Raw genomic sequence first — 26,564 nt, 5'->3', positions numbered from 1 at the left:
AACCCACTTCATTTCTGTAATGACTCGGTCATTTTTCTTCCTTTCCTTTTCTCAGATTTTCACGGATATTTATTTATTTATTTTCGTTAATCTTTTCCTTTCTGAGTTCGGTTTCTCGTCACTTAGTGTCATCTTGAGTACTCAGGGATGGTTTCCAAGACTCTTTTTCGTAGATTGACGACTTCCTTTGAGGACCGAATCATTTTCACTTTTGTGACACTATTCACCTTTCGTCTTTTTCTCGGTTGTCACTTTGTTGGCATAACCTCACTTTTCGTGTTCAGATTTGACTCTGGTTTTGCATGTATCCATGATATTTAAATACCATGCTATGTGTATGTTCACTTTTGTAGAAAAGCATGCTAAGTGTTTACTTTTCTTGTAAAAGGTATAAATGCATAACCTTTTTGTAATATTCTAAACTTTTGGGGTTTTTGTGTAATTACTGTAAAGTAATTATTTTTTTGTCTTAGGGACCATTTTGCAATTTAATTTAGAAGATATTTTCAAAAAGGACTTTTTTTGCAATTTCCGGAAAGTGTGACAAGTGTCACACTCTCATTAGTCCACTTGTTGACATTTGTGTGGAAACACTTTGAGGCCTTGGATGAGGACATGTGGAGGGTGGAGATTTAACCACTTGTTGACCTAGGATAGGTGCACTTGTTGTCTTGGATGGTTGACAAGTGTAGGCTTAGGATTAAGCCTACAATGGATGCTCGGATGAGTGACAAGTGTATGCTCTAAATTAAGTCTTGCAATTAATTTTTGGGCCACTTTGGAATTATGGTTTTAAAGAAGGGTTTTTGTGCAATTGACCATAGATGTGTGTGTTGACCATGGTGTAGGATCACCTAGTAAGTGGAGGATTTCTAATTCCTCCACTCACACTTTTTCACATTATGTCATTAGCTTCCTCACCACAAACCCTAGCCTCCATGGATGGAGCTTGAAGCCTTAAGCTTTGACCTTGATTTTTGAGGGCCTTCCACTCATCCTCCTCTACATAAACCTTGAAGAGTTTACCATTTTGTGTTGATTTGCCTTGGATTCTAGAGAGACTCTTCTCTAGTGAGGTAGGGGGTGTTATAATTTATTTTTCCAAGTGATCTTACTTGCTTTTGTGTGAAATACATGTTGTATGCTTGTTTAAATGTTAATTTGAGAAATTAATAATTATTGTGACTTACATATAACTTATTTTTGACTTGGTATATGGCATGGCCTTCACTTGATCCTTGTTATATAATTAATTGGAGTCATTTGAATGAGTTTTCAAATTTAGAGATTTAAATGAATTTAATTTGATTCTATTGGTGCGACCCGAGTGTGTGCACAAAATAATGCACAACACTTTAGGTTTAGAAATAATGTCAAGTGGGCACTAGATTTTAAAATTTATAAAACCATTAAACACTTATACTATGAAGTATGAAGTGAGCAGGGATCGTCCCAAGAGATCTAAACAATTATAGGTTTTCCAGAATTGAATTCTACTTTAGTGCTTATGTGATTGCTAAAAAGGTTTGGTTTTGTGATTAGACTAATTTAAAACTTAATAATATATTTTACGGACTATATAGATATGGTTGAGACATCTAGGATGTATCTATGTATCGGGTCTCTGTTTGGATTGTAGTTAGGATAGAACTTGTTCGTGGGCCTGACCCACTATTTTTTTTTCCAGGTAACGGATGGTTCCAGGTCTTAGAGCTTGTTCGTGCTGAGCAGAGATGGCTACTCATTCTTCCGGCGATATAGGAGTTCTTCATGATTTAGCATTGGAGTTCTTCAGTTGTTGTTTTTTAGTATTGGAGTTTATTAGGGGTCCACCAGATGGATTCCCGAGTTGTATTAAAAATAAAGAAGTTGGATGTATCAGAATAATTTTCTTATTTCTAAAATTTTATTTTGAGGTTTCAGTTTTACATTATGTTCTTAGTTTCTTTTCAGTAGTTTTATTTATTCCTGTTTATCTTAATCGTATTCTGTGTTCATTTATTGCTAATTGGTTTGATATCCTCGGGTAATCGAGCGTGGGCCTGGCCAACCCACATCTGGAAATCCGGGGTATCACAATTGGTATCAGAGCACTCCAGATTCTAGTGTCCTTAGGAGTGTTTTCGTTATAAGACTTCCGCGTTGCCTCTCTTAAAAGCTTAGAGCTATAATAGGATTCGTTGTTCTCTCTTTACGGTTCGTTAGGAGAAGCTGATGTTAATTAAATTCTGTAGATACAGAGTGATTGACACTAGGAGGAGAATGGGGTTCAAAGCGAAAGCGATACAGACGCAAAGGAGTAATAGTGTACGTTATCGAGTTATTTGCTAGAAGTGCCACACATAAGATTTTCATACTAAGCTTTCAATGAAATCTATATTACTTAACATCATAAATGTAATCTCAAGATATCCATAATAAAACCTCAATGGAATCATAAGTATTAGGCAATTTATTAGACAATAATCTACCTATACAATTTAATAGTCACATACATGCTTTAATCCACAATCCTAAGTCAAGCATATAAAATCTTTATTTACATGCTAGTACAAGAATTTAAAAAAGGCATGCAATCAATATATATTAAGCTCTAATATATATAAAACCCAAAGAGGATAAACATACAACCACCCCTACCTCAATAGTGAATTGAATCTCTATAATCCAAGCAACCAAGCTCAAAATGGAAAACAAGTTTAGGGTTAATGAAGAGAGAGTGAGAGGAAACTTTTGTGTTCCAAGGTTTTAAGTCTAGGGTGAATGGAAGGAAGCCAAAAATGAAGTCAAAGCTATTAACCAAGCTTTTCTCCAATGGTGGCTAGGTTAGGGTTCTTGAAGACAAGTGAAAATGAAAATAATAAAGTGTAAAATGGTGAGTGGAAGGGCTAGAAATCCTCCACTCACTATGTGCTCTTACACTACCTCCCTCACACACACAATGCAAGACTAAATGGTGAACCTACACTTGTCATGAATCTATGGTTCATTCCTAGGCTTAATCGCAAGCCTACACTTGTCACCATCCTATGTAAACTTCCAAGAATTAATATTGAACCTACATTTGTCAACCATCCATGCCAACAAGTGCACCAATCCTAGGCCAACAAGTAGGTGAATCTCCACCCTCCACATGTCATCATCCAAGGCATCAAAGTGTTTTCACACAAATGTCAACAAGTGGACCAATAAGAGTGTGACACTTGTCACACTTTCTGAAAATTACAAACAAGTCCTTTTTGAAAATATCTTATAAATTAAATTACAAAATGGTCCCTAAGATGAAAAATAATTACTTTGCATAATTATACTAAAACCTCTCAAGTTTAGGTTAATTACCAAAAAGTCATGCTTTCATGCACTTTACAAGAAAAGTAAACATCCAATATGTTTTTCTACAAAAGTGAAAATGTAGATATCATAGAAATGAAATATCATGGATGTATGCCAAGCCGGAATCAAATCCGAGCACAAAAAGTGAGGTTTAGCAAGGAAAAATGAAAAATGACTAAAGGACGAAAAAGGGAAAAGACAAAAAAAAAAAGAATTTCTAAGAAAAGAAAGGAAGGAAAATGATCGGGTCATTACAATCTACCCTCCTTAAAAAGGATTTCGTCCCCGAAATCGAATTGTACCTGAAAGAGAGAACAAATGGGGATACCGAGAGCGAACCTCCTGTTCGAGCTCCCAGGTAGCCTCCTCAGTGCCGTGATGTCTCCACAAGACCTTAACCAATGGAATGGTCTTGGTTCGCAAAACCTGCTCCCGTGAATCAAGAATCTGGACTGGACCTTCCTCGTAAGTCACATCCTCATCAACAACATCATCTGTCCACCGTAAAACATGCATTGGATTCGGCTCATACTTCCTCAACATAGACACATGAAACTCTTGACTTGCTCGTGAGTCATACTCGGGTAAGCCTCTGCCTCTACCCACTTTGTGAAGTAGTCTATGGCTAGTAACAAATATTCTTTCTACTCGACTGCTTTGGGTAAATGTCCAACTATGTCAATACCCCATTAGGCAAATGGCCATGGACTTGCCATTGTGTGTAAATTTTCAGCAGGCTGATGCTTCATTGGGCCGTGCCGCTGACACTTATCGCATCGCCTAGCATATTCTTCGGCGTTCCGAGCCAGGTAAGGCCAAAAGTAACCTTGAGTTAAGATCTTATATGTAAGGGACCTGCCACTGGAGTGGTTGCCACAATCTCCATCATGAACTTGCTTTAACATTGTGAAGGTCTCACTAGGGCTTAAACATTTCAGGTAAAGACCTGAGAATAATTTCTTGTATAATTGATTATTAATAATGGAGTATTTGGCTATAGCGAACCTTACTTTCCTTGCCTCGGCTTTCTGGTCTAGAAGAGTTCCTTGCTTGAGGTAAGCTTCCAACAGATCCATCCAACATGGCTCTCGTGGATCACCATCATCTCTTGCCGAGGACTCATAGTTGTTTCGTCCAGGGTGTCGATTGGCACTAACTGCACCAAATCTTCATTTGAAGAAGATGCCATGGTAACCAGTTAATCTGCTTCGGAGTTTTCTTCTAGAGGTACTCGGTGGAATTCGATCTGATCGAACTCACGTGTAGCACTTTCTACAGCTTTTTTGTATGCTTTCATTCTATCCTCTTTGGGCTGATACTTTCTTGTCACCTGATTAACAATGAGTTGGGAATCACTAAAAACTTTAGACATCGTACCTGGAGCTGGCTAGCCAATCGAAGCCGTACAAGTAAGGCTTCATACTTGGCCTCGTTGTTAGTCAGGCGGATTGATTACTGTAGCTTGGTGCCTTCAGGTGTTAAAATAATGATTCTAGCTCCTCCACAAGCTAGATTCGAGGAACCGTCGACCCCAAGCTCCCACTGTGGTTCAAGAAGCTTTCGATCTTCCGGTTTATCCTCATACTCTAAGAGAAAATCAGCCAACGCCTATCCTTTGTAGGACACATTTGGTTTATACGTTATGTCGAAGGAGCTGAGCTCGATTGTCCACTTGGTAATTCTTCCAGATAAATCTAGCTTGGAGAGAATAGCTCACATAAGGTAGTTAGTGAGAACCACAATGCTATGAGACTCGAAATAGTGCCGAAGCTTTCTTTTTGCATACACCAATACTAGTATGATCTTCTCGGCTTTACTGTACCGTGTCTCAGCATCTGTCATCATCTTACTTGTCTAGAAGACTAGGTATTGACTCATTCTTTCCTCTTTGATTAGTACGACACGTGTGGCTATTCCAGAGATTGCTAAGTACATGATGAGAGTTTTACTAGGCTGTGGAGCAGAAAGAATTGGAGGTCCATCCATGTAGCGCTTCAGTTGATTGAGAGCCATTTGCTGCTGAGGTCCCCATATATCTTTGTTATTGGATTTTATTGCACCAAAGAACGATTTGCACTTATCTGATAATCGAGAGATGAAGCGGCTGAAAGCTGTCATTTAACCGGTTAGAACATGTACTTCTCTGCGAGTTTTTGGTTCCTGATTCTGTATGAGGGCCTGAGCCTGAGCTGGGCGTACCTGTATTCCTCTTTTATTAACAATATGGCCGAGGAATTGGCCTGAGGAGACTGCAAAGGAGCACTTAGAAGGATTCAGCTTCATGTTGTACTTCTTGAGAGTGTCGAAGATTTCCTGGAGGTGCTTTGGATGATCCTCCTTCTTCACACTTTTAACCACTATGTCATCAATGTAAGCTTCAACTGTCTTTCCTAGCATCTCGTCGAAGATCTTGTTAACAAGACTCTGGTAAGTGGCCCCAGCATTCTTCAGACCGAAGGGCATGACTTTGTAATAGTAAGTGTCCTTTTCTGTAATGAAGGCAATTTTTTCCTCATCCTCTGGATTCATTAGGATCTAATTGTATCCAGAATACGCGTCGAGGAATGTAAGTCTCTCGTAACCAGTGGTAGCATCAACCATCTGGTCTATCTTGGGTAGAGGAAAGCTATCTTTAGGGCAAACATTGTTGAGATTTATGAAATTAATGCAAACCCTCCACTTCCCATTCTTCTTTTGAACCATCATCACGTTTGAGAGCCATTAATTGTGGGTAATGCACTTCTCGGATGAAGCCTGCCTGAAGCAGCTTGCCCATATCTTCAGTAATAATTCGATTGCGCTCGGGAGTGAACCTTCTGTGTCTTTGTTTAACTGGCTTGAACGCCGGATTCACCTTCAGGTTGTGGCATGAGATTGAAGGGTTGATCCCAATCATGTCCGAATGATCATAATCATGTTCGAATGGTCCCAAGCGAACGCATCTGCATTTCATCGGATGACATCAATTAAAATTTTCTTCTCTTCAGCTGTTGGGGAAGAGCCCGTATACGTGACTTTCTGAGGATTGCCAAGGATAACTTCGACGGTCTCGAGGGATTCCTCGTTGAGTTTTATAGCTTCGGCTTCCTCCTTTGCCTTCAGGTACTTAGGCAAAAGGCTCTGTAATTGCTATTTGACAGTACTTTCGAGGGTTGCCTCTGGCTCTGGCCGAGTCTACTTAGTCCCTTTTTTTGCCTCATTCAACGTCAGCGTGTAGCATTCTTTGGCAGCGATCTGATCTCCCCATAAATTAATAACCTTTTTGCTGCCCGGAGATAAGCATCGCATCACTTGGTGGAGGGTAGACGGGACCCCATTCATTTGGTGGATCCAGCCTCTGCCCATAATGAGATTATAGGATGGGTGGATTTCTGTCAGAACAAAGTTTTCCTTCAATGTCCTTTTCGCTGCGGTAACAGATAAATCAATTACCCCGATGGGGTCCACCCTTGTGCCATCGAACCCCATTAATGGACTTGATGTGGGCCGAACTGATGATGATGGGATCTCTAGTTGTTCAAAGACTGTTTTTGTGATAATATTGGCACTACTACCGGGGTCCACTAAAACTCTTTTGATCATGCAATTTTCCACCAGAAGATTGATGACTAATGGATCCTCATGGGGAAGTTAAACCCGGGATAAATCTCCACGCCGAACCCAACAAAAATACTGCTTGAACTAATTGTGTTCACCGTAGACAACCTCCTTAGCTTATGAGCAGCCCTAAGTCTGAATCGGTACACCTATTTCAACTCTTGATTGTCTTCTGACCTTCCATGTATTGCATGAATAACCTTCACTTGGCTTCCCTCCACCTTCCGAGGGCTAACCTCCTGAGGCCTCACTTATTCCTTTGGTGTGAGGTAGTCTACCAACTCACCTCTGGTTATCATGTTTTTTACTTGACGCCTAAGGGATCTACAGTCATTAGTTGTATGCTTGTAATCCCTATGGTAGGCACAGTGTTTGCTTTTGTCCCTTTGCTCCAAGGGCTATCTCATTGGCTGAGGGGTTGTAAATCGTATCTTGTTCTCTTGGAATAACCGAGCCAGGGTTGTGCGGAGAGGTGTAAAAATCTCCTCTATCCTTTGCCTCTTCTCAGGTAACTGAACGACTGGTGCTGAGGCAGGCTGGCTCCTTTGGCTTTTTGAGCTAAGAGCTTTCTTTTGAGGCTTATTCTCTACTGCGACGAGGGTGGCATGTTGTGCTCGATGGGACACATTCTCCTCCAGTCGAATGTAAACTTGTGCCCTGGCATTGAGGGTCTGCATGTCCAGAGGAGAATATTTGACTAAGGAAGTATGGAACTTAGTTCCTTGAATCATGCCGAGCTTGAACGTTTTTATAGCAGTCGCTGGATGACAATCTACTATCTCCAAGGCCTCCATATTGAATCTGGACAAGAAATCCTATAATGTTTCTCCTCTCTTTTGTCTTATGGTGAAGAGGCTTAAGATGGTTTTCTTCTGCTTCTTGTTTCCGCTGTACTGTGCTAGAAACATGGTGCACAAAGTCTCATAGTTTGGAATGAACTTGTGCGGCTTATTCTTGAACCATTCCAATGAGGCTCCCGTCAAACTAGTTGGGAACACCTTACACATGAACGCATCATTGTGGTTGTCTAGGGCCATCTTCTGCGAGTAATGGTCAAGGTGACGAGAGAGATCTCCTGTTCCATCAAACTTAATGAAAGAAGGCATGGCAAATTTCTTAGGTCTGTCAACATAGTATATGTCATCGGTGAACGGAGTCTTCACTAGAGAATTCTTGTGCTCTTTAGCCATTTTGGCAGGCGTCTGAATCCTCAGGAGCCTCTTCTCATCAAAGGCCTCATGGACACCAGTGCCATCTAGAATACCATTGGACCATACCGTAAGCTTACGGTTGGACTCGACCTGTTCGTCTTGCATGCGATGAGGATGGTTGTCCGAGGCGACCACTTTGGTCCTTGTCCTCTACTCTTGCGGAACTTCGTTAGGTCGAGCCTCGTTAGGCCGAGCCTCATTGGCATGAGGTTCGTTAACCGGAGGGATGTTTTGGTTGGGGGGAGGTGCTGCTGCATCATCTTGTGGTGGCGACAGTGCAATCTGGGCCATAGCTGCTTGGAGGGCATCGCTCTTCTGCTGCAGTGAAGTAATCTGAGCTGTGCTGGCCTCGTTCGCTTGACGAAGTGTTTCGAACTGCTGTAGGAACTCTTTTCGCATCTTTTGTATTAACTCCATCTGTTGATCAACTGCTGCTGTGGACCTTCCGATTGACATTCCAGACCGTAGTAACATAAACAATTAAAATCACCCGTGGGAGTATATTTCTATACGTTTCCCATAGACGACGCCAAAATATAAGTGCAAAATTTCTCTCTATATAAAAAATAAAAAGAAATTAAACAATTCACTAAAATATGAGATAATAAGTCACAAGAACTATTCAGAGAAAAGCGTATATTGGTTGATGATCTTTATTGGAGATTTGTGTCTCTATTTATATACAAAAAGATAATAAAATTATGATAGGACTCGCCTTACTTGCCCTCTAATTAATTTCATATACAATTCTTTACTAATTCAGATTTCTTCCTTTTGTAGAACTTTCCTTTCGTGATGAACCTTTTGCTTAGTAGGAGTCATTCATTCTTTAAACGCATTTGGGCCGAATGCAACTTAGTCCAAATGACTTTGTTAATGGGTCATCTCAACACTAGCGGCTTGGGCTGTTGGTATCTTTATCCGGACTTAAACCGAGTTGCACTTTATTCTTAATTCATCAAAGAATTAAAAATAAGACTTATACTGTGGTTAGGTGACTGACTTTCATTGGAGGGAGATTTTTCCCTCCAAAGTCACCCAATAGAATCCATCGGTTTTCAAAATGATGTGGTGGCAGATTGTGTGGATGTTGTAGGGTTTGACTCCATTATTTAATTTATTTTGTCCTTTTGCCTCCCAAGTCCCAACACTACATATCCCTATCTATATAATCTCTCATACACCCGTTATTTCCCAACTGAAATGGCGAATCCACCTTCGGAGACGGAGAACTCACTTCAGAGTCTCCGCCAATACATGGCGGCGGAATCTCAACTGAAGGCCGGTATAGGGGAGGCGAATCTCCTTCAGATGCAGAGGTGACTACGGGGTTGGAGCAATATGCAGATCAGATCGACTCTGCAGAGCATCTTATTGGAATTTGGCTGCAGACACTACATGATTTTGAGACGATCTATGTTTCGACTGAGGAGGAGATGAGGCGTGCATGCAGGTTCGTTCGTGAAGAAGGCTATGGTGGCCGGGTGGGAGTAGTTCCTGGAGTCAGCCCTAAGATGCTCTCCCTAATGCGCAATATTGCTGTTGGTAATGGTGTCGGTAAGACCTTGAAACGCTTGTTAATTAGTTCCCAAACAGAATACCCCATTGCCTACTGGTTGGGAATTTTGGATGCTTTTAATATTATTTTTATTTTAATAATATATACCAAACCAGAATACATCAGCAAGTCATGAAATCCCCCGCACCACCACAAATCCCACTGAACAGGAATACGAAGTGTCGAAGTTTATACAAAAAATAAATAAATAAATAAAAAATAAAAAACAGCTGATCACAACTACAATGACAGCCCCTCATAACAATTCAGCAAACTCAGCCCAACAGTAGCAGGTATAACCCCTTTTAGTAGCAGCGGAACACAAGTATTCATAGCTCAAGTGAAAGCTGAGCCAACGAAACCTCAATAACCAACACCAATAGGACCTGCAATTGCTCCAACTATTCCCCACTTGATAGAGCTCGGAATCAACCGTGAGTTTTGTAGATAGAGTCAGGTAAAGCCCATTCTTCCGTAAGTTTCTCATTTACTATGTTCTGACTATTTGAATAATGGCCTTGATCAGGGTATCAAATCTCTATATTCATTTGAGAAGATCCTAAGATTAATATCCTTCCGAACCTCATATATTGTAGCAGCAGAAGCAAGCTTGTTAATAAGAGTTCTGCCTTTCAAAGTAAGGATTACCCAGTTCAGCATCCCATACCAATCAGATCAGGCCACCTGATAACTCCTTTAGCTGCAATGGCCCTCCATATTCTGCTAGTGAAGCTGCAAGCAAAAATAGGTGATCTGTGATCCTATCTTTAACTCTGCTTCTGCGAAAAGTACAGACCCCAACAGTGATAATTCCTTTCTGAATAAGAGTTGTGTAGATAGTCTCTCTTGAATGGAAGCCAGACTACAAAATAATGTTTTGGAATAGCCAACTGTTGCAACACTGGCAAGTTAAACAAACATTCTATAGGATGTTTTTTCATGAGAAAAGCTGAAAGGGTTTATCTGGAAAAGATATCAGTTTACGTTAATTATTTCTGACTTGATTTACCTCAAATATATTTGATGATATCAGTTTAAGTTATTTATTTTTTACTGGAGTTTTTTCATGAGAAAAGCTGAAAGGGTTTAAAACATGTGGTTCTGATAGATCAAAGGCGAGACTGTTTTGGATATTAGAAGACTATGACAAACGTGGAAAGCTCATTTAATTTGAGTGGGATGTACTAGAAAGATTCCTAACTTAGTATCAATATTTTCTTAGCTTCGGAAATCAATTAATTTAATTACCACAATGAATTCCAATTTCAAAATTTCAAGTTATATATATATATTTTTTTAATGCTTAAAAGCATAGGCATGTATAGGAACTTTATGGTTGCTTTATTCTCCAATTGGAGGGTAGGATTTGTTAAGTTATTGCATAAGTGAATCATCAAGATTAATGGGTTATGTTAATGTGTTAGTGCTACGATTTTAAAAAGTACATTTAACATAGTTGTTCCTTTTATATTTTTGTGTTAATGCTGTAATTTATAACGTGCATTTAACATGGTTGTTCCTTCTAACTTTTGGCTTTTCTTAAACTCCCTAAGTATCTAGTAGTAGGTTTTAAGGCAAACAAATTGTCAATTATGTACCAATAGGCCAGTGGCCTAGCGTTATCAAGCCCCTACTTCTCAAAGAGAGGTCAGGGGTTCGAGCCTCAGTGGAGGCATGTGTGTGTGAGTACCAACTAGGAAAAAAAACAAAATTGTCAATTATGTCATTCCATTCCTTCACATTGCCCGAGTCATATTTAGTTGGTTATGTCATGTGTACTCATGGTATTGTTTTCTTTACTCTTTGTATTTAATTATTGCACAAGTATGTTTGTCTTTTTATGCACCTTCCGTCTAAAAATTCCGGTTGTATGTTCCAAATGGTAGCTTGAATTGAAATCTATTTTGAAGTTGAGATCATTTTCTTGTATTCTTCCAAAGTGACCATTTTCAGATAGATTTCTCTTGATTAAATGAGTTGCACATTATATACATTAGCTGCAGAAAATCTCAGAATGGCCATTTAGTGCAGTGTAAAATTTTGCATATTTTATACATCTTGATTTGTTCTTCATTTTTTCTTCTTTCTACAACTATCTCATAACTCTTTTTCCCTTATTATCTTCACCAATTATCAATTGACTAAAATATGTTCATTAACAGTTTGCAGATAGGTCCATATACGGGGAACCAAAAGCTTAGTTTTGTGTTGCAAGGTACTGCCTCCTTTCTCTCTGTATAGCTAGATACTTATAAATTTCATGCTATAAGGTGTATGTTTTAGTTATTTGTTCTCTGATGTTCTATAAGGTTGGTGATAAATGCCTATAACAATAAGGTTCACCTAATGCTTCACTGCTCTTTGGTTCCACTTTTATGAATCTTTTATTTATCCGCTACATGCAAACAAAGCGTGCTTAATTTTGTTTGATGATGTGATTGTCTTCTAGAAAGGAGAATCTACCACAATGGACGATGTCAAGAGAATCTAGTTTAACATGGTTCATAAGCTTCGAATAAGTCAAGTGATACTTCTTGATGCATTTTTTCTATTTGAGTCATTTTTAAATTACTTGGATTGTTTTCTCTCACAAAGTGGCTGGACAATCCATTGATACGTTATACTGCCATGTCTTTATGGTACCATGTTGGAAACATTTAATTATTTCTCTTCACCGATTTAAATCATCTAAATTGTGTTACTAAACCACTTTTCTTGATTAGGTGAAGAGAATTATCTATTAAATTTAAAATAATTTTGGTTTAACCTATAAATTTTGTTCCAGTCTTAGGAAGAGTTGGGTAAATTGTTGACGATCCGCTAGATTTCGTTAAATAAAATGACACTTTTATTTGGTTCCATGAATCCATTTGGTGTTGCTATTGTAATGAAAAAAAAACTTATATGAAGTACTTTTTAACACTTAAATGACTAACAATCTGCTAATTTTATTCACTTGTCCTTACGTGGGCGTGAATCCTTGACCTTTCATTTTTGTATTATGGTTCCAGGTGTGCCTGAGCTGAGGAGTAACAAGAGAGATCAAGATGTTATTGCATACGAGGTACCTGAATTCACGTGTAAGCATTAAACACATCAATGTCATTTTTGTATCGATTGAATGATCCAATCAACACTAACAATTTGTTTGCCATTTGAGAGAATATGCTCCCTCAACTTTAGATTTTGTAAGACTCAGTTCATATTGCACTCTTTTATGTATTTTGCATTGTCCTAACATGCGTATTAGAAAGAAAAAAAGAAAGAAAGGGTGTTAGGAAAATGAACCTTTGATTTAGATATTAAATTTCCTATGAAGAGAGAGAGAGAGAGAGAGAAACTTGTGCAATTTGATTTTATTCAGAACAGAGACATAAGAAGGTTAAAAATCAGAGTCCTGAGAGGAGCAATGGCGACAATCCATTTCAGTACCACTGAATTTTGCCAAGGGCTGAGGAAAGAATGGATCCATATAGCAGACTTCTTTGAATAGCTCTCGTGATTGTGTAGATAATCCACATAGTTTAGCTGAAAGCTTACTTTGTAGCCTTCTTCCACTTCCATATTGTCCATTAGTGTCCACACGAAATATCCATTCGTGTTTGGTCCCTTCCTGCATTCGCAAAAAACAAACACATTTACATGAACATGAATCATGAACAGTGTTCGGGACTAATTTGGATTGGTATGTTATTAGCCACTTAACATCCTAGAATAGAGCATTTTTTGAGTTCCATTTCTCTATCAGCAGTAAAACTAGTCAATGGGTAATGTAGGACACCTATCCCATATGTCACTGTGCTTGTCCTGAGATCTCCATAAATACTTAATTAGTACAACCAGTAATGTCTTTAACATCATGAACTTGTCAAAGAGACAAATAACATGTTTTCTGAGCTATAAATGCAGAGATAGGACTTTAAACCAATACCGCCTCCCAAACCAATACTCTGATACCATATTACAATACTAATTATCCCAAACATTTAAGTTGTTAAGGACTATGCCACTGCTTCATGAACGACATGTAGATGGTTACAAATGTGATCTATTCCGTACTCATCGTTTAACACTCTCAATTTCTTGTTTCTTCCCAGCTGCTTCTGCTTCCTTCACCGAAACTGTGGTGGAGGACTTTGAAGTAACCCCTATTGGGATTGTAACAAAAATGTAGTAAATTTGCTGACCTTAACCATTAATCTTTACTGAAAAAATAATGAAACCAAAAAAACTAACTTAAAAAGCTATTAGCCATTCTCAATGATGTAGAGCTTAGGGTGTTTGTATTGTTTTTTTTAGATATAGCAGCAAATCCCTTAGCCCTTCTGGGTAAATGTATATCTTGTCACTCCCATCAGCCTGCACTGGAATTCCGTTAGTTGATGAAAGCATCAAAGAGGTTTTATATTAATTTTTTATTTATTTTATAGAGTATTCAAAATTTACAAAATTACAATTAAAGGACTTATTGGCATGTAGTCTTGACTAATTTTTTCTCCTCTTTAGAGAATTTAGGAACTCAATGCACCCACTCCTTCATTGCAGATGGATAATCACCATAGCACAGTGGATCCATGTACCTAATTAACCTCCTTGTGTAGTTGTCTGGCCCAAGATATAAGAAACTGGACATTAAAATGCACAAATTTATCCAAATATGCCATAGTCTACAGATTGAAATGAAAAAGAACCCATTAAGACCTGCAATCCTTATAGCCTTACTTGTTACGACAGAACTGAATGGAGTTACTGAGAAAAATAATGGTAAAGGAATGGCTGTAGCCTACATTCACTTTGGAGATCAAAGAGTACACAAGTAGTGGCTCACACTCAAAACCCAAATACGCCCAATAACCCAAGGGAGTTAGAGTCTAACACTCTCCATCTAAATGCTCACTTGAGCTCTACACTCTGCACACGTTGAGGCAGAATGCCTCTTGCTATTTGTAGGCAAACCATTCCAGCATACCCCGTAAAATTGGGTGAGATATAGCATCAATATTTGACTTTTGCCAAGCAGCTGTCATTTGTACAGAGGCAGCTGTAATATGAACTGCAAGCTGCAAGATGCATTTATTGCATCAACTATCACTCCATATAGGCTGCCAAAATCAATGTTGACTTTTTAACAAATCTCCACATTGGCGAAATTATGATCGATTTTGGGAGTTTATGGAGGTGCAGCAGAAGTGTGGGATGGTGTCGTCGAGCCCGCAAGTCTTATTGCCACAAGATACTTGGACTTGTCCCTTGGATGGAATCATAAAATGTAATGTCAATGCTAGCTTTTCTAAATCTTTGCTAATGGGAGGTGGCGGTGTTGTTTTTAGGGACTCTTTGGGTGCCATTCTTAAAGCAGTGGTGATCAAACCTTTCCCCTCCTCTTCAGTGTTGATGGCAGAAACTTTTTGTCTTCGACGGGCAGTTTGTTGGGCTTGATCATTTAATTATCCGGATGTATGTTTCGAATCTGATGCTAAGCGGATTGTTGATGCCGTACTTTGTGCGAGTGCTTGTTCTATGGAGATTGCCTCCATTATGGATGACATCTGGATAAAGCTGAAGGATTTCTCATGGGCCTCAGTCTCTCCCATGTTCCGCGCAATGGTAATCAGGTGGCTCATGCACTTGATTCCCTCTCACGGGGTCGCATTAAGTATGACAATGTGCTTGTTGCAGTCCCTTCCTTTATCTTGAGGCTGGCAGAACTAGACGGGGGTGTTGCTAGGTGTTAATGGTTCTTCTTTCCTTGTATGTGGTTTTGTTCTTTGGGTTGTTACTGCCAGGAAAAGAAAAAAAAAATACATCCAACCTGTCTTCTCCACAAAATCCCTTAGGGCAATTCTCAGCATGTGAGAATACCAACCAAGTCCAAACAATGTTTGAACTTGAGAAATGGAATGGACTTTGTCATCATATCCGCCGGATTATGCGTTGTAAATCTTCTTCAATGTGATTTCCCTCTAGGATATGATCTCCGGAATAAAGTGATATCTAACATTGATGTGTTTGGTTCCTTAATGATACATTTGATTTTTGGTCAAAGAATAGCACTCTAGCTATCACAATAAACAATAGTTGTACTATGTTGCAAACCCAAATCACAAATCAAACCTCTTAAACAAATAACTTCTTTCACTGCTTAAGTGACTGCCATATACTCCTTCTGTAGTGGAGAGAGCAACTGTCAATTGCTAAGTTACTTTCCAATTGATTGCACAACCTGAGAGAGTGAAGACCTATATTGTTAGAGAACTTCTTCTGTCTAAATCACCAGTGTAGTCGGAATCAAAATCGATAATGTTATTATCACTGCTCTTCTGATACACCAATCCAACATTTGCACTACCTTTCAAATACCGAAGAATCCACTTCACAACTTGCCAATGCTCTTTCTCCGGATCATCCGTATATCTACCAACAACACTAACATCGTATAGAATATCAGGATGAGTGCAAAACATAGCATACATAATACTACCAACTGCACTAGCATCTGGAACACGTGACATTTACTCCTCCGTGATCTACGGTGATAATTCAATAGAGAGATGAAAATGAGTAGCAAGTGGTGTACTCACGGGCTTGGAATTCTGCAAATAAAACTGCTCTAGCACTTTTTCTATATAACTCTTCCGTGACAAGCTCAACTTGCTAGCTTGGCGATCCATGTGAATCTCCGTGCCCAAAATATTTTTAGTTGCACAGAGATATTTCATCTCAAAATCAGTCTTTAACTAAAATTTTAACATCTTTATTTTTGGCATGTCTTTTGTAGTAATAAGCATGTCATCGACATATAACAAATATACAAAAGAACCATTTAGGAGCTTCCTGTAGTAAACACAATTGTCATGGCTACTTCTAGAGTATCCATGTCCAACCATAAAAGTGTCGAACCTATTATACTACCGCCGCGGGAGATTGCTTTACTCCATACAAGGATTTCTTCAACAAGCAAACATGATCTTTCTTACCTTGAACGATGAAACCCTCTGGTTGATGCATATAAATTTGTTCTTCAAGCTCACCATGCAAAGAAGCTGTCTTGACATCAAGTTGCTCAAATTCTAAATCAAATAGAGCGACCATGGCAAACAAAACGCGAATAGAGTTATGCTAGCTTCACAACTGGTGAGAACAATTCGTTGAAGTCCACTCTTTCTACTTAACTGTAACCCGTGGCTACCAAGCGTGTCTTGTACCTTGCATCTTCAACACCTAGAGTTCCCTTTTCTTGAAAACCCATTTGCATTCAGCAATCTTTTGGCCTTTACGTGGTTTCACAAATGGAGCACGTTTACCAAGCAAAGTTGCTAACTTGAGGCTTTTATTGACAAATGTTAGTAGTACTTTCTGGCCTTCTAAAGTATAAGATTGAGGTTAAGTTCTCGTAAGGGCAGAGTGAGTATGTGAATGTATTTGTTGTTCAGGTGAGGAAAAAAACATAACCATAATTTGTTATTGTCCTTATTGATGATTCCAAAAAAGTAGACTTACAAATAAAGAAATGAGTAATGCTCTTAAGAGGTCCCTCTCATAAGAAGAGCCACGAGTTGTTAAATGGGGAGAGCTCAAGCCTCTTCTCATGTGAGAGATCTCCTAAGAGTAGTATTCATAACTAAATAAATAACCGATTAGGAAAATTTTGGGGGAAAAAAAATTTATAAGAAGTATCACCTTATTGTATCGACCTATAATGAGCTCTGACCAGAATATTTAACAAAGAGTTCATAACAAATAATTCCTACAACATAATTGGAACGTCCAAACCCTTTGAAAAGCTCAAGGCTCTTCTCATGAGAGAGCCCTCTTAAGAGCATTACTCATAACTAAATAAATAACCAATTAGGAAAATTTTGAGGAAAAAAAAATTATAAGAAGTATCAACTATTATAAACTCTGTCCAAAACATTTAAGAAAGAGTTCATCACAAATATTTTAATTGATCAATACTTGAGATAAAAATAATGGCCAGTGTCTTTTGAAATAATCTATACTATTATTATAAGTACAAAGATTTTTAGTGTTTCAATATTTATTTATTAACATAATAAATATTTATAAATTATTCTAAGAAGAGTTTTTTAAAGTGTTTCTATCAAACTCTGACACAAATTATTTATCTATTATGAGTTATTTATTTATTTTTAATTAATATAAGGTCGGTGGAAGAGTTTCTATAAAACTCTAATTACCTATTTATTATGAATTATTTTTATTTTCTTAATTAATATAAACTATTTAGAAGTTTTTATTTATTTAAATATATATTTATATATTGCCTAAGGTTATTATTTTATCTTTTAAAAAGAGTTTCATTGATTTGTTGAATATTATTCATTTCTAAATAAATATTAGAGAATTATAATAAAAAAAAATAGTCTTGATTTTTATATTATTTTAGGTTTTTGAAAATATACCTATCAATAATTGAATTTTTATTTAAAAGTTCAATTAAAAATTATTATTTTTATCTCTCTATGTCAATTTTTATGTTCTTTGATCATTGAGTTTTGCTAATTATATTTTATAGAATAATTTTTTATTTATTATTATAAAGATTTTATAAGTTATCATCATTATTTAATCTTGTAATCTGTTTATCTTAATTAATTTATCCGTATGATTATTATTTTAAAATTTAATTATAATTATTAGTTGAAAAAATAATTATTTTATTAAATATTAATTTTAACTTATAATTTACTAACGTGACGCACTTACTATTTTACTAGTTTTGATATATAACGGAAATGTATGGGAAATGCTAACTTGGCTCTAGTGTATGAACAAGTAGGTATTAATCTACGCGTGCACGTGTTTGCCAAATGTCAGTAGGTAGCGCAAATATCAATGACCTCGTTCTGTTTCATGCCTACAAATTTATATATAATGCTTCCTAAAATTATTTTAGTTTCTGAAATTCTCTTTAATTTTTTTTCTTATTTTTCTATTTCTCTCTTTAAATTCCTTTAATTTTTTTTAAAAAGTAAAATTTTCCTTCTTAAGTCATGCTTTAATTTTTTTCTTTTCAAAATTATGTCATTCTTCTTTTCTTTTTCTTCTTCTTCTACTAACTATTATTCTTATTCTTCTTTTTGTTATTTTTTATTTTTTGTACTTTACCCCCTAAATTGAAATTCTGACTCCCCCTGCTCACTTTATCTTTTTGTCTAATCCCCTAACAAGCGGAGAAATTAGCTTATTTTTTTCTTCATATATATATATATATATATACTCATTTATTTATAAAGTTTCCTCCATTTATAATCTTACATCATTGCTAAGTGGGATGTAATAATAGGATTGTTATGTAATATTGAAAATAAAAACCGATCATAAAATAATATTTTAGCTCCTACGAAAGGGGTGTAGGCATTTATAAATCACAATAAAACAAAATATAAGAATAGAAAAGTAAAATTTAAAATTAGGTATATATCACACCATACCATTTCATATTTTCGACTTATAATTGTCGATCATGCAATTTGGATAGTTATTTATGGTGGAAATAAAAAAGTAAATGTGTAGAATTTTCTATATATTATGCAATTTATATGTCCCTCATATATTATAACTATGGATTCATGCAAATCGGATTGTTAATAAATATAGTATCATAAATATAGTGTGATTATTAATTTTAAAAATCCCAACTTCCAAACTTACTACTCACTGTGAAACACTCTCTTGTTGAATATTTAGCTATGTCACTCTATTATCTTCAGGAGCTAATAAGGGTGGAGAAAATACTCCGAGAAGAAAATCGTGGTTGGAATACGCTCAATGACGAGAGAGACAAAATACACCATCGTCTTGATCATGTGGAACAGAAGATTCTGAATAAAACAGAGGTGGCGGCCAATGCAAAGCAACAACTGATGGGTCTTCCGATCATATATTGCCATTTCCGACGTTGATGAGCTTCACTACATGGCGAAGCTTGTGAACGACTCCAACTACAAGGGAGATATCGTGTTTGCCCAGTCCGTTGATGAAGAAGCACAGGAGGAGTTAAAGAAAGTTGCTCACGGATTGGGCATTAAAATTGAAGAAAATAATTGAGATGGGTTAATTTGTCCAGAAAAAGAGGGTTTAGGTGTAAAAATACTGAATTTTGATTTGAATAAAGGAAGGAGAGGGGACGAGAGTGATAAGGTGTGTGTGTGTGTGTATATATATATATATATTATGTAACTACTATTGATATATCTTTCACCGCGAGCAACTAGAAATATAGATATGTAAATATTGTTGGGGGCTTCCGCTGCCTCCAACATTTATTATATTAAAAAAAAAATTAAAAATTTGTTTGCATTCATTTTGCTGCTCCTAAAACATTAAAACTACATAGGTCAGGTTATAGTTTCTAAAACTTAGTTGAAATGTTGTTTTTCTTGTAACTGTATATATAAAGTTGGATCGTTATTATCTGAAAAAAAAAATAATTAATAAATTGATAATAGCTAGTGCAAAAGTATACTATGAACACTACCGGCGCGGAGGTGCTTATGAGTTCCTAGTTTGACATTTGGAATGGGCGTTGCGTTGAGGGAAACACTCTTCCTAGATTGCACGTGACATTTGGTGTTGGGCTGCGCCAGTGTCCCTGTAGGGGTGGGTCCAAAGGGCGTTCAAAGAATTCCACGGTTATGAAAAAAAAAAAAAAAAAAATGGAAAGTATGCCATCAACATATCTAAGTACTTATCATCTTTTTTTATTTGGCATCATTATTGTCTTTATGATTTTTGAATTTTATTTTTAATCATTATAGTTCTAAAATAGGTTAACCTAGACATTAATGGTTACTCAGACAAAAAATAAATAAATAAAATTTGAGCAAAAACTTTGACAATTTGAGCCGGTGGAGTCGATGCCTCTAAATAATGAATCTAACACTAATAATCAATGGAGAAAGGACCAACAGAATGTGAATGACAGTAGTGTCCAAGTACATTGTGGTTTTATTTGGAAACGATACTGACATGACACTTCATATGGTAGTGCAAAAATTGAGTTCTACTTTTTCTATCTTTTGTTCAAAAAAAAATTTAGGTTTAATTACAATGACATCCCTGATGTTTGACATATTGACAACCATAAACAATTTAGCTCTTTTTTGGACAAAGACACCCCCTGTAATAATTTTGATCCAAACAAGCCCTTAAAATGTTTGAAAAGACGAAATTGCCCTTTAATATTTAATTCATTTTATGGTAAAATATCAAGACTCATGAAAAGTCAAATTTGCCCTTATATATATACATTATATACATTATTGCCCTTATATATAGATATGTATATGTATATGTATATGCATATGTATATGGAAGAGCAGCGGGGAAGATAGAGCACCAGCCGCCACCACCCTCATCGATGCCGCCACACCCAATTCCCTAACCTCCTCCCGCCACCTAATTGAAGACAACCCAAGAAAAAACCCACCCCTTCGATTTCACCCACCACCACTCACCACTGCCTAGGTTTCCAATCAAACCCCAATTGATTAGTGGCCATCTGAGACTCTTGGTCCGCCGCCGGCGACGACAGACCCATCTGTCCTTCCTCCCAACAACCACAAAGGCTTTCACATCTCCAATCAAAATCAACCGAATCACCACTCACCACCACCGACACCGCTATTGTCGTCAATTTCGCCGCCGTGGATCGTTAATGGAGATGATCCATCTTGGCCACTGGCAAGGTAGATGAAGGCATGTATGTGAATCCGCTTGTCCAACGGATTTCTTGAGACAATAAAATGTTTTCAACAACAAGTGGAAGCTTTGACTCGCACCATCTCTCGTCAATCACGGTGCCGTCACCGCCACCATCTCTCTGCACCCACTGCCACAACCACAGCCACCACCACCGTCCACAACTAGGGCTACAAAACCACCCCCAAAATTTTCTTCTTCCCTTTCTTGCGCGCACACACACACACATATACACGTATACATAGAGAATTGAAATTGCTTCTTCCCTTTCTTGCGCGCATACACACATAGATACATATATACACAAACAAATTGTGTTTCTTCCCTCTCTTGCACACACACATACATAGATACATATACACAGACAAACACATATAAAGAAACCCACCCGAAATTGCACAGAAATTGGGGATTTGTAATTACTCCATCAAGACGAAGACAAATAATTGAAATCACCACCACTGCAACCACATATCTAAGCGCAAACGAGCCGCCACCGCTGAGGACGATAACGACAACTCAACCTTCCTCGACCTCTCCCTTATCAAAGCTATTGACAACTATAAAACAGCCACAAAGTATTAATCGAACTGTTTTGACCTTCAAACAATCACTTCATTACAAATAAGAAACTTACCATGATGTTATCAAACATGAGAATGTCCAATTAATTACTTTTAGTCATAGTATGTTAATTTTTTATTTTTTGTTCTTTTTTTCCTAGTTATGTAAAAGTTTCCACATCTACAAAATTTTATCTTAGCATATAAATAAGACCATTATCCAATGCAAGTAACTTCTATCCATGGCCGCTGCTGTTAAGAGGAAGACACGAGAGATAATTGACTTCTGCCATTATACATACAAAACATCAATCTAAAAAAAAAAAAATACTTGCAATTTAAATTTATGTAGCAAAGGTGAAGCATTTATCAAGGTAGTCAAACCGAGAAGGCTTGCAAAATCATCTGCTACAACTTGCAATGTCAAGTGCTTGAGCTTGGTAAATTCAGGAAGTAGTTGGAATCCTGCATTACCCTGAAAAGCAAAACTTATTATGAATTTACAAAATTAAAAAGGTCATTACCTAGTGTCGGGGGATTGGGGTTCCGAGGGATGTTGGGAGGATGGAGTCGATCCAGACCAAACTTTTGGTATAATTTTGTACAAAAAGTATTTGCAGTCTGACTCGAACCAATTTTCTAGAACTTGGTGGTTCCGAAGATCTTAAATAACACTCCCTTGACAGAGAATTGCAATAGAAATATCAACTAACCATTTTCCAACAAGCCAAATTCATGGCCAATGAAAGAGTCTCGAGCTGCGAAAAGTAGCTTGACAACGAGAAAAAAACAGTGTCTATTCGCTCAACGAAATCTGAAATAGACACCTCAGCAAGCTGGAATGCATCCTTAATTTGCATATCAATTCTTCGGCCCAGTCCAAAATATTTAAATGACACAAGACCGGTAGCACAAACCTCAAGATCCTTCAGATGGGGGCATAAGGATATCTCCAACAACTTCAGCCGAAGTGAGGAACCACAAACTTTTCAATTCACTAAATGTTCCGAGCTTTCTACTTGTAAAGATTCAAGAATAGGACAATTGGAGAGCAAGTATTCAAGAATTTCTCCACTTATGTTCACACGCTTAAAACAGAGGGACCTTAGGGGCCTAATGCTGGATAAACCCGCAGGACTTTTGATGTAAATATAACTCTGGTTCGGAAAAGTATATGCTTCAGCCTGTTCGTAGTTGGGACATTGATTCAAGCCAAGCTCAAGCCTTTGAACTCGCTTTGCTATTGCAAACTCAATCCATCTATCAATGACACAACTAGAAGTGACATTGAAACAAAAAGAAACCCTAAACTCATCTATGGTTGAACCACGATGCGACTCCACCGCTTTGTTCACCCAACTTATGTACTTGGATCTTTCTACTCCCAGTACCTCCGGATTCAATTCAATCTCAAAAATGGTTTCTAAAGCATCAAAGTTTAGAATGTTGTATGACCACAAACGTTCCCATCTTTTCGAGAGTACACAAGTGCGGGCCGATTCTCTAGTTCCCATAAGAGACAGAATAGAAACATGCATTTGATCAGGCAGCCCACGGATACAATCCTTATAAATTGCAAAATAAGAAGAAAAAATAATTTCAGTAAATAAGATTGCTTCAGCACAACCGAAAAAAAAAAAATTACACTGATCAATTTTAATATAGGTACTATGACCAACAAAAACCAGAGCCAAACATATATTTACCTTGTGTTTTTTTGTGCATTTAGATATGGGCTTCATCGTGTTCCTCGTTGAACCTGACGTTACAGTCGTTTTTGCCCTTCCGCTAGTCATAATTTATAGCTAAATAAACTCTGCATAGAGGACACAAAAATCAATTGCAGATTAACTGATCATTAGTCACGAATCTAATAAGAAATCCTGAAATAACAGCTTATGCAAAAAAAAAAAAAAAAAAAAAAAAAAAAAAAAAGAGTCACCTCAAAGTGAAAGATCGGAGATTCGAAATACAAGCCCTTGTTTCTTAATGGAACGGAGAAACAAAGTTTTTTTTTTTTTTCTAACGGAGAAAGGAAGTTGTCAGACCGAATTTTAGTATTGCTTCCTCGTGGAGGAATCCTTGCTCTTGTCTATTGGCTCCTTAAGTTGCTACTTGCTTACATCAGTCCCATTGTCGTAATAGGGCGGGTCTTATGGGTCAATTTTTTTTAATAGTTAATCAATATAAATAATATTAATTAAGTCTAAGCAATAAAATATATAATAACAAATTACAAAATAAAATATATAATAACAAGTTAGAAGAATTTTAGGAAAACAAAATAAGACGTGGGCATCTATTGATTTTGGCTCGGATTGTTTAATTTAGGGTTTTGGAGTGGGTTCAGATTGAATTCAGTCCCAATCTGAATAAGCTTGGGTTTTGATAAAACTCAATCCAATTTGAACCCGATTTATAAATTTAAAAGTCTAAGTTTTAAAATTTTTGGGCTAGGCTAGCCCGCCCAAGTTACACCACTAGTTCCAATCAAGACAAAATGGCTAAGGAAATTCGTGCCTCTTAGTTTTGTGTTTGCTCTAAAAATTTTAAAATTTTGGATGGCTAGGTCGCTGGAATGGAGGAGCTTTGTTTGGAATTGCGGTTTTGATTTAAAGAGATACTAACATGACAATTCGCAAAGTGTTGTCAGTGCAAAAATTTTGATATGAATTTCTTTTGTTCTTTAAATTCATCAATTGAAGCGCAGACCTTACTTCCCGTTGTCTCAGGGAGCAGGGTTTCGAGCTTTTGCACCCACTAATTTCAATAGAATATATATATATATATATATTAATCAATTGAAAATTTTATCATTCGTTAATATTAGTAAAATCATAGTAGGAAAATGAAAAGAAAAAAAAAATATGAGTAAAAAGTTATATACACTCCGTATCTTTTATCAAAAAATATTTTCATTTTTCAGGTAAAAATATATTTTTTATTTTTTAGTTTTCGGTGTTTGGCAAATATTTAGCTAGAGGTTAAATCTATTGAGTGGTATATGTAAAATAATTTGTCGAAAATGAATGGGTAAATTATTTTTTTTTTGTTAAGTTTTAATATTTTTTTTGATTGTAAAATCAATATATATATATATATATATAATAAAATAAAAACATTTTACTAGAAAAGTTAAGTTTTTATCAAACAACAGCTAATTCTCAGGGGACAAGAACCAAGCTCCAATATCATGGAGCCAAGTGTTAATGTGATGAGAATATCAAACTCATACTCTTAAGAAATTTCCAGCATAAACCCAGAGTATTCAGTATCACCAAAATAGTTACTGGCATGAAACAATCTCGTGGCCAAAAAAATTGCAAATAAAAAAATTAAATTATTTTCGAAGTAGGAACAATCTAAAAATCAGCCCAAAATAAATAAATAAATAAGAGCTGCCAAATACAGAAATAATTTCCATTTTGACTCTGGTAGGCTCTTTTGCATATTGTTTTTCTTTGATTTCCTTATATATCATGATGACCTTCCCATTAACTTTTAGTCATAACAGAGTGTTGACCTATAAAGTTTCGATGTGCACAATTTTGTGTTCGTTACCCAACAAAGAAAGTACGAACCACCCAACCAATGCAACGAGGCGTTGCGAGTTTGCGAGACCAAAATTTGGGTGAAGGAGAATGCAAGGGATGCTGAGAGCTTTTGATTTTTCATTCTTGCAAAAAATCTACAATGTTATATTAATTTATTTTTTACTTTTTTTTTTATATATATTAATTTCTCGTATTCTAGAAACTAGATATTTGTACACATATTTTCACAAATTATTTCTAAAATAGATATAAAATAGTTTAAATCAAATTGGAGGACGGCATTTAAACTGCTTTGCCTTTTATACTAACAGATTTGGAGGGTTAGAAATGATTAAAATCTTAGTAAAAAGTGGTGGTACTGAAATAGGAAGGTTGCTGCTTATCAATATCATTTTTAACCGTTAAAACAGGAAAAATTATTAATCGTCTATGATCATGCATGTGATCCCGACCAATTAAAAAATGTCGGCTTTGGTCTGGGAAGGATAGTGTGAACTATGAACTATGTTTACGAAGATTTTTTTTTTTTTTTTTTGAGTGCTTTGAAAACAGGTAAGAAAAAAAATGTTCATTTAATGTGATAATTACTTAAATATTTAGATACACTCCTAAACACCCAGTTCACTGGTAAGATCTATTTCGCCTAGTAATTGCAAATTGAAATTTTAATGGTGGATAGTTCTATGAAGTAGCAGAACAATTTGCTAGCTTGGTTTCAATGAACTACTTAGATTTTTCAGTCTTACAAAATATCTATATCCTAGATTTTTGTGTAAAAATATCATTTGTCTAAAAATATATATATATTTTGATATTTGACTAAAAAAAAAATGTCTGTGAAGTTTCTTCTAGACATTTATAGAATAGTGTGAATCAATTCTTAGAAAATTTGTTTTAGGAAGACTCGAAAGGATTTCTAAATAAGTGAATCAATTCTTAACAAATTGGTATATATGAAAAGAAAAATAAGAATATTAACCGTTTTCCGAAAGAATCTTTGCCCATCAAACCTCTCTCACTCCAT

The 26,564-nt window shown here is 36.5% G+C and overlaps 3 protein-coding genes and 1 long non-coding RNA gene across 4 annotated transcripts; 1 reads left to right on the top strand and 3 right to left on the bottom strand.

Annotated features, from left to right (window-relative positions):
- Positions 1–4,022: 4,022 nt before the first annotated feature.
- On the bottom strand, positions 4,023–5,451 carry LOC132305327 (uncharacterized). The gene is made up of 3 exons (XM_059802986.1): positions 5,233–5,451; positions 4,594–4,663; positions 4,023–4,489 (listed from the first exon to the last, which is right to left on the bottom strand). Exons 1-3 carry the CDS (start codon positions 5,449–5,451, stop codon positions 4,023–4,025), a joined length of 756 nt encoding a protein of 251 aa, XP_059658969.1.
- Positions 5,452–5,868: 417 nt separating this feature from the next.
- LOC132305325 (uncharacterized) lies at positions 5,869–6,801 on the bottom strand. Its single transcript, XM_059802985.1, has 4 exons — positions 6,592–6,801; positions 6,344–6,453; positions 6,007–6,275; positions 5,869–5,963 (listed from the first exon to the last, which is right to left on the bottom strand). Exons 1-4 carry the CDS (start codon positions 6,799–6,801, stop codon positions 5,869–5,871), a joined length of 684 nt encoding a protein of 227 aa, XP_059658968.1.
- Positions 6,802–9,317: 2,516 nt separating this feature from the next.
- LOC132303856 (uncharacterized) lies at positions 9,318–12,937 on the top strand. The gene is made up of 3 exons (XR_009481385.1): positions 9,318–9,698; positions 11,862–11,914; positions 12,711–12,937. It is a non-coding gene; the product is annotated as an uncharacterized LOC132303856 (long non-coding RNA).
- An 8,938-nt stretch (positions 12,938–21,875) lies between these two features.
- LOC132305324 (uncharacterized) lies at positions 21,876–23,524 on the bottom strand. The gene is made up of 4 exons (XM_059802984.1): positions 23,006–23,524; positions 22,700–22,912; positions 22,318–22,461; positions 21,876–21,983 (listed from the first exon to the last, which is right to left on the bottom strand). Exons 1-4 carry the CDS (start codon positions 23,522–23,524, stop codon positions 21,876–21,878), a joined length of 984 nt encoding a protein of 327 aa, XP_059658967.1.
- Positions 23,525–26,564: the final 3,040 nt, after the last annotated feature.

This window comes from Cornus florida, unplaced genomic scaffold, assembly GCF_030987335.1.
Source record: "Cornus florida cultivar Cherokee Brave unplaced genomic scaffold, ASM3098733v1 CherokeeBrave_3.0.0_Hap2_Chr04, whole genome shotgun sequence".
NCBI lineage: Eukaryota > Viridiplantae > Streptophyta > Magnoliopsida > Cornales > Cornaceae > Cornus > Cornus florida.
Note: the sequence above shows the minus strand (reverse complement) of the source record. Positions and strands in the feature narration are given on the sequence as shown.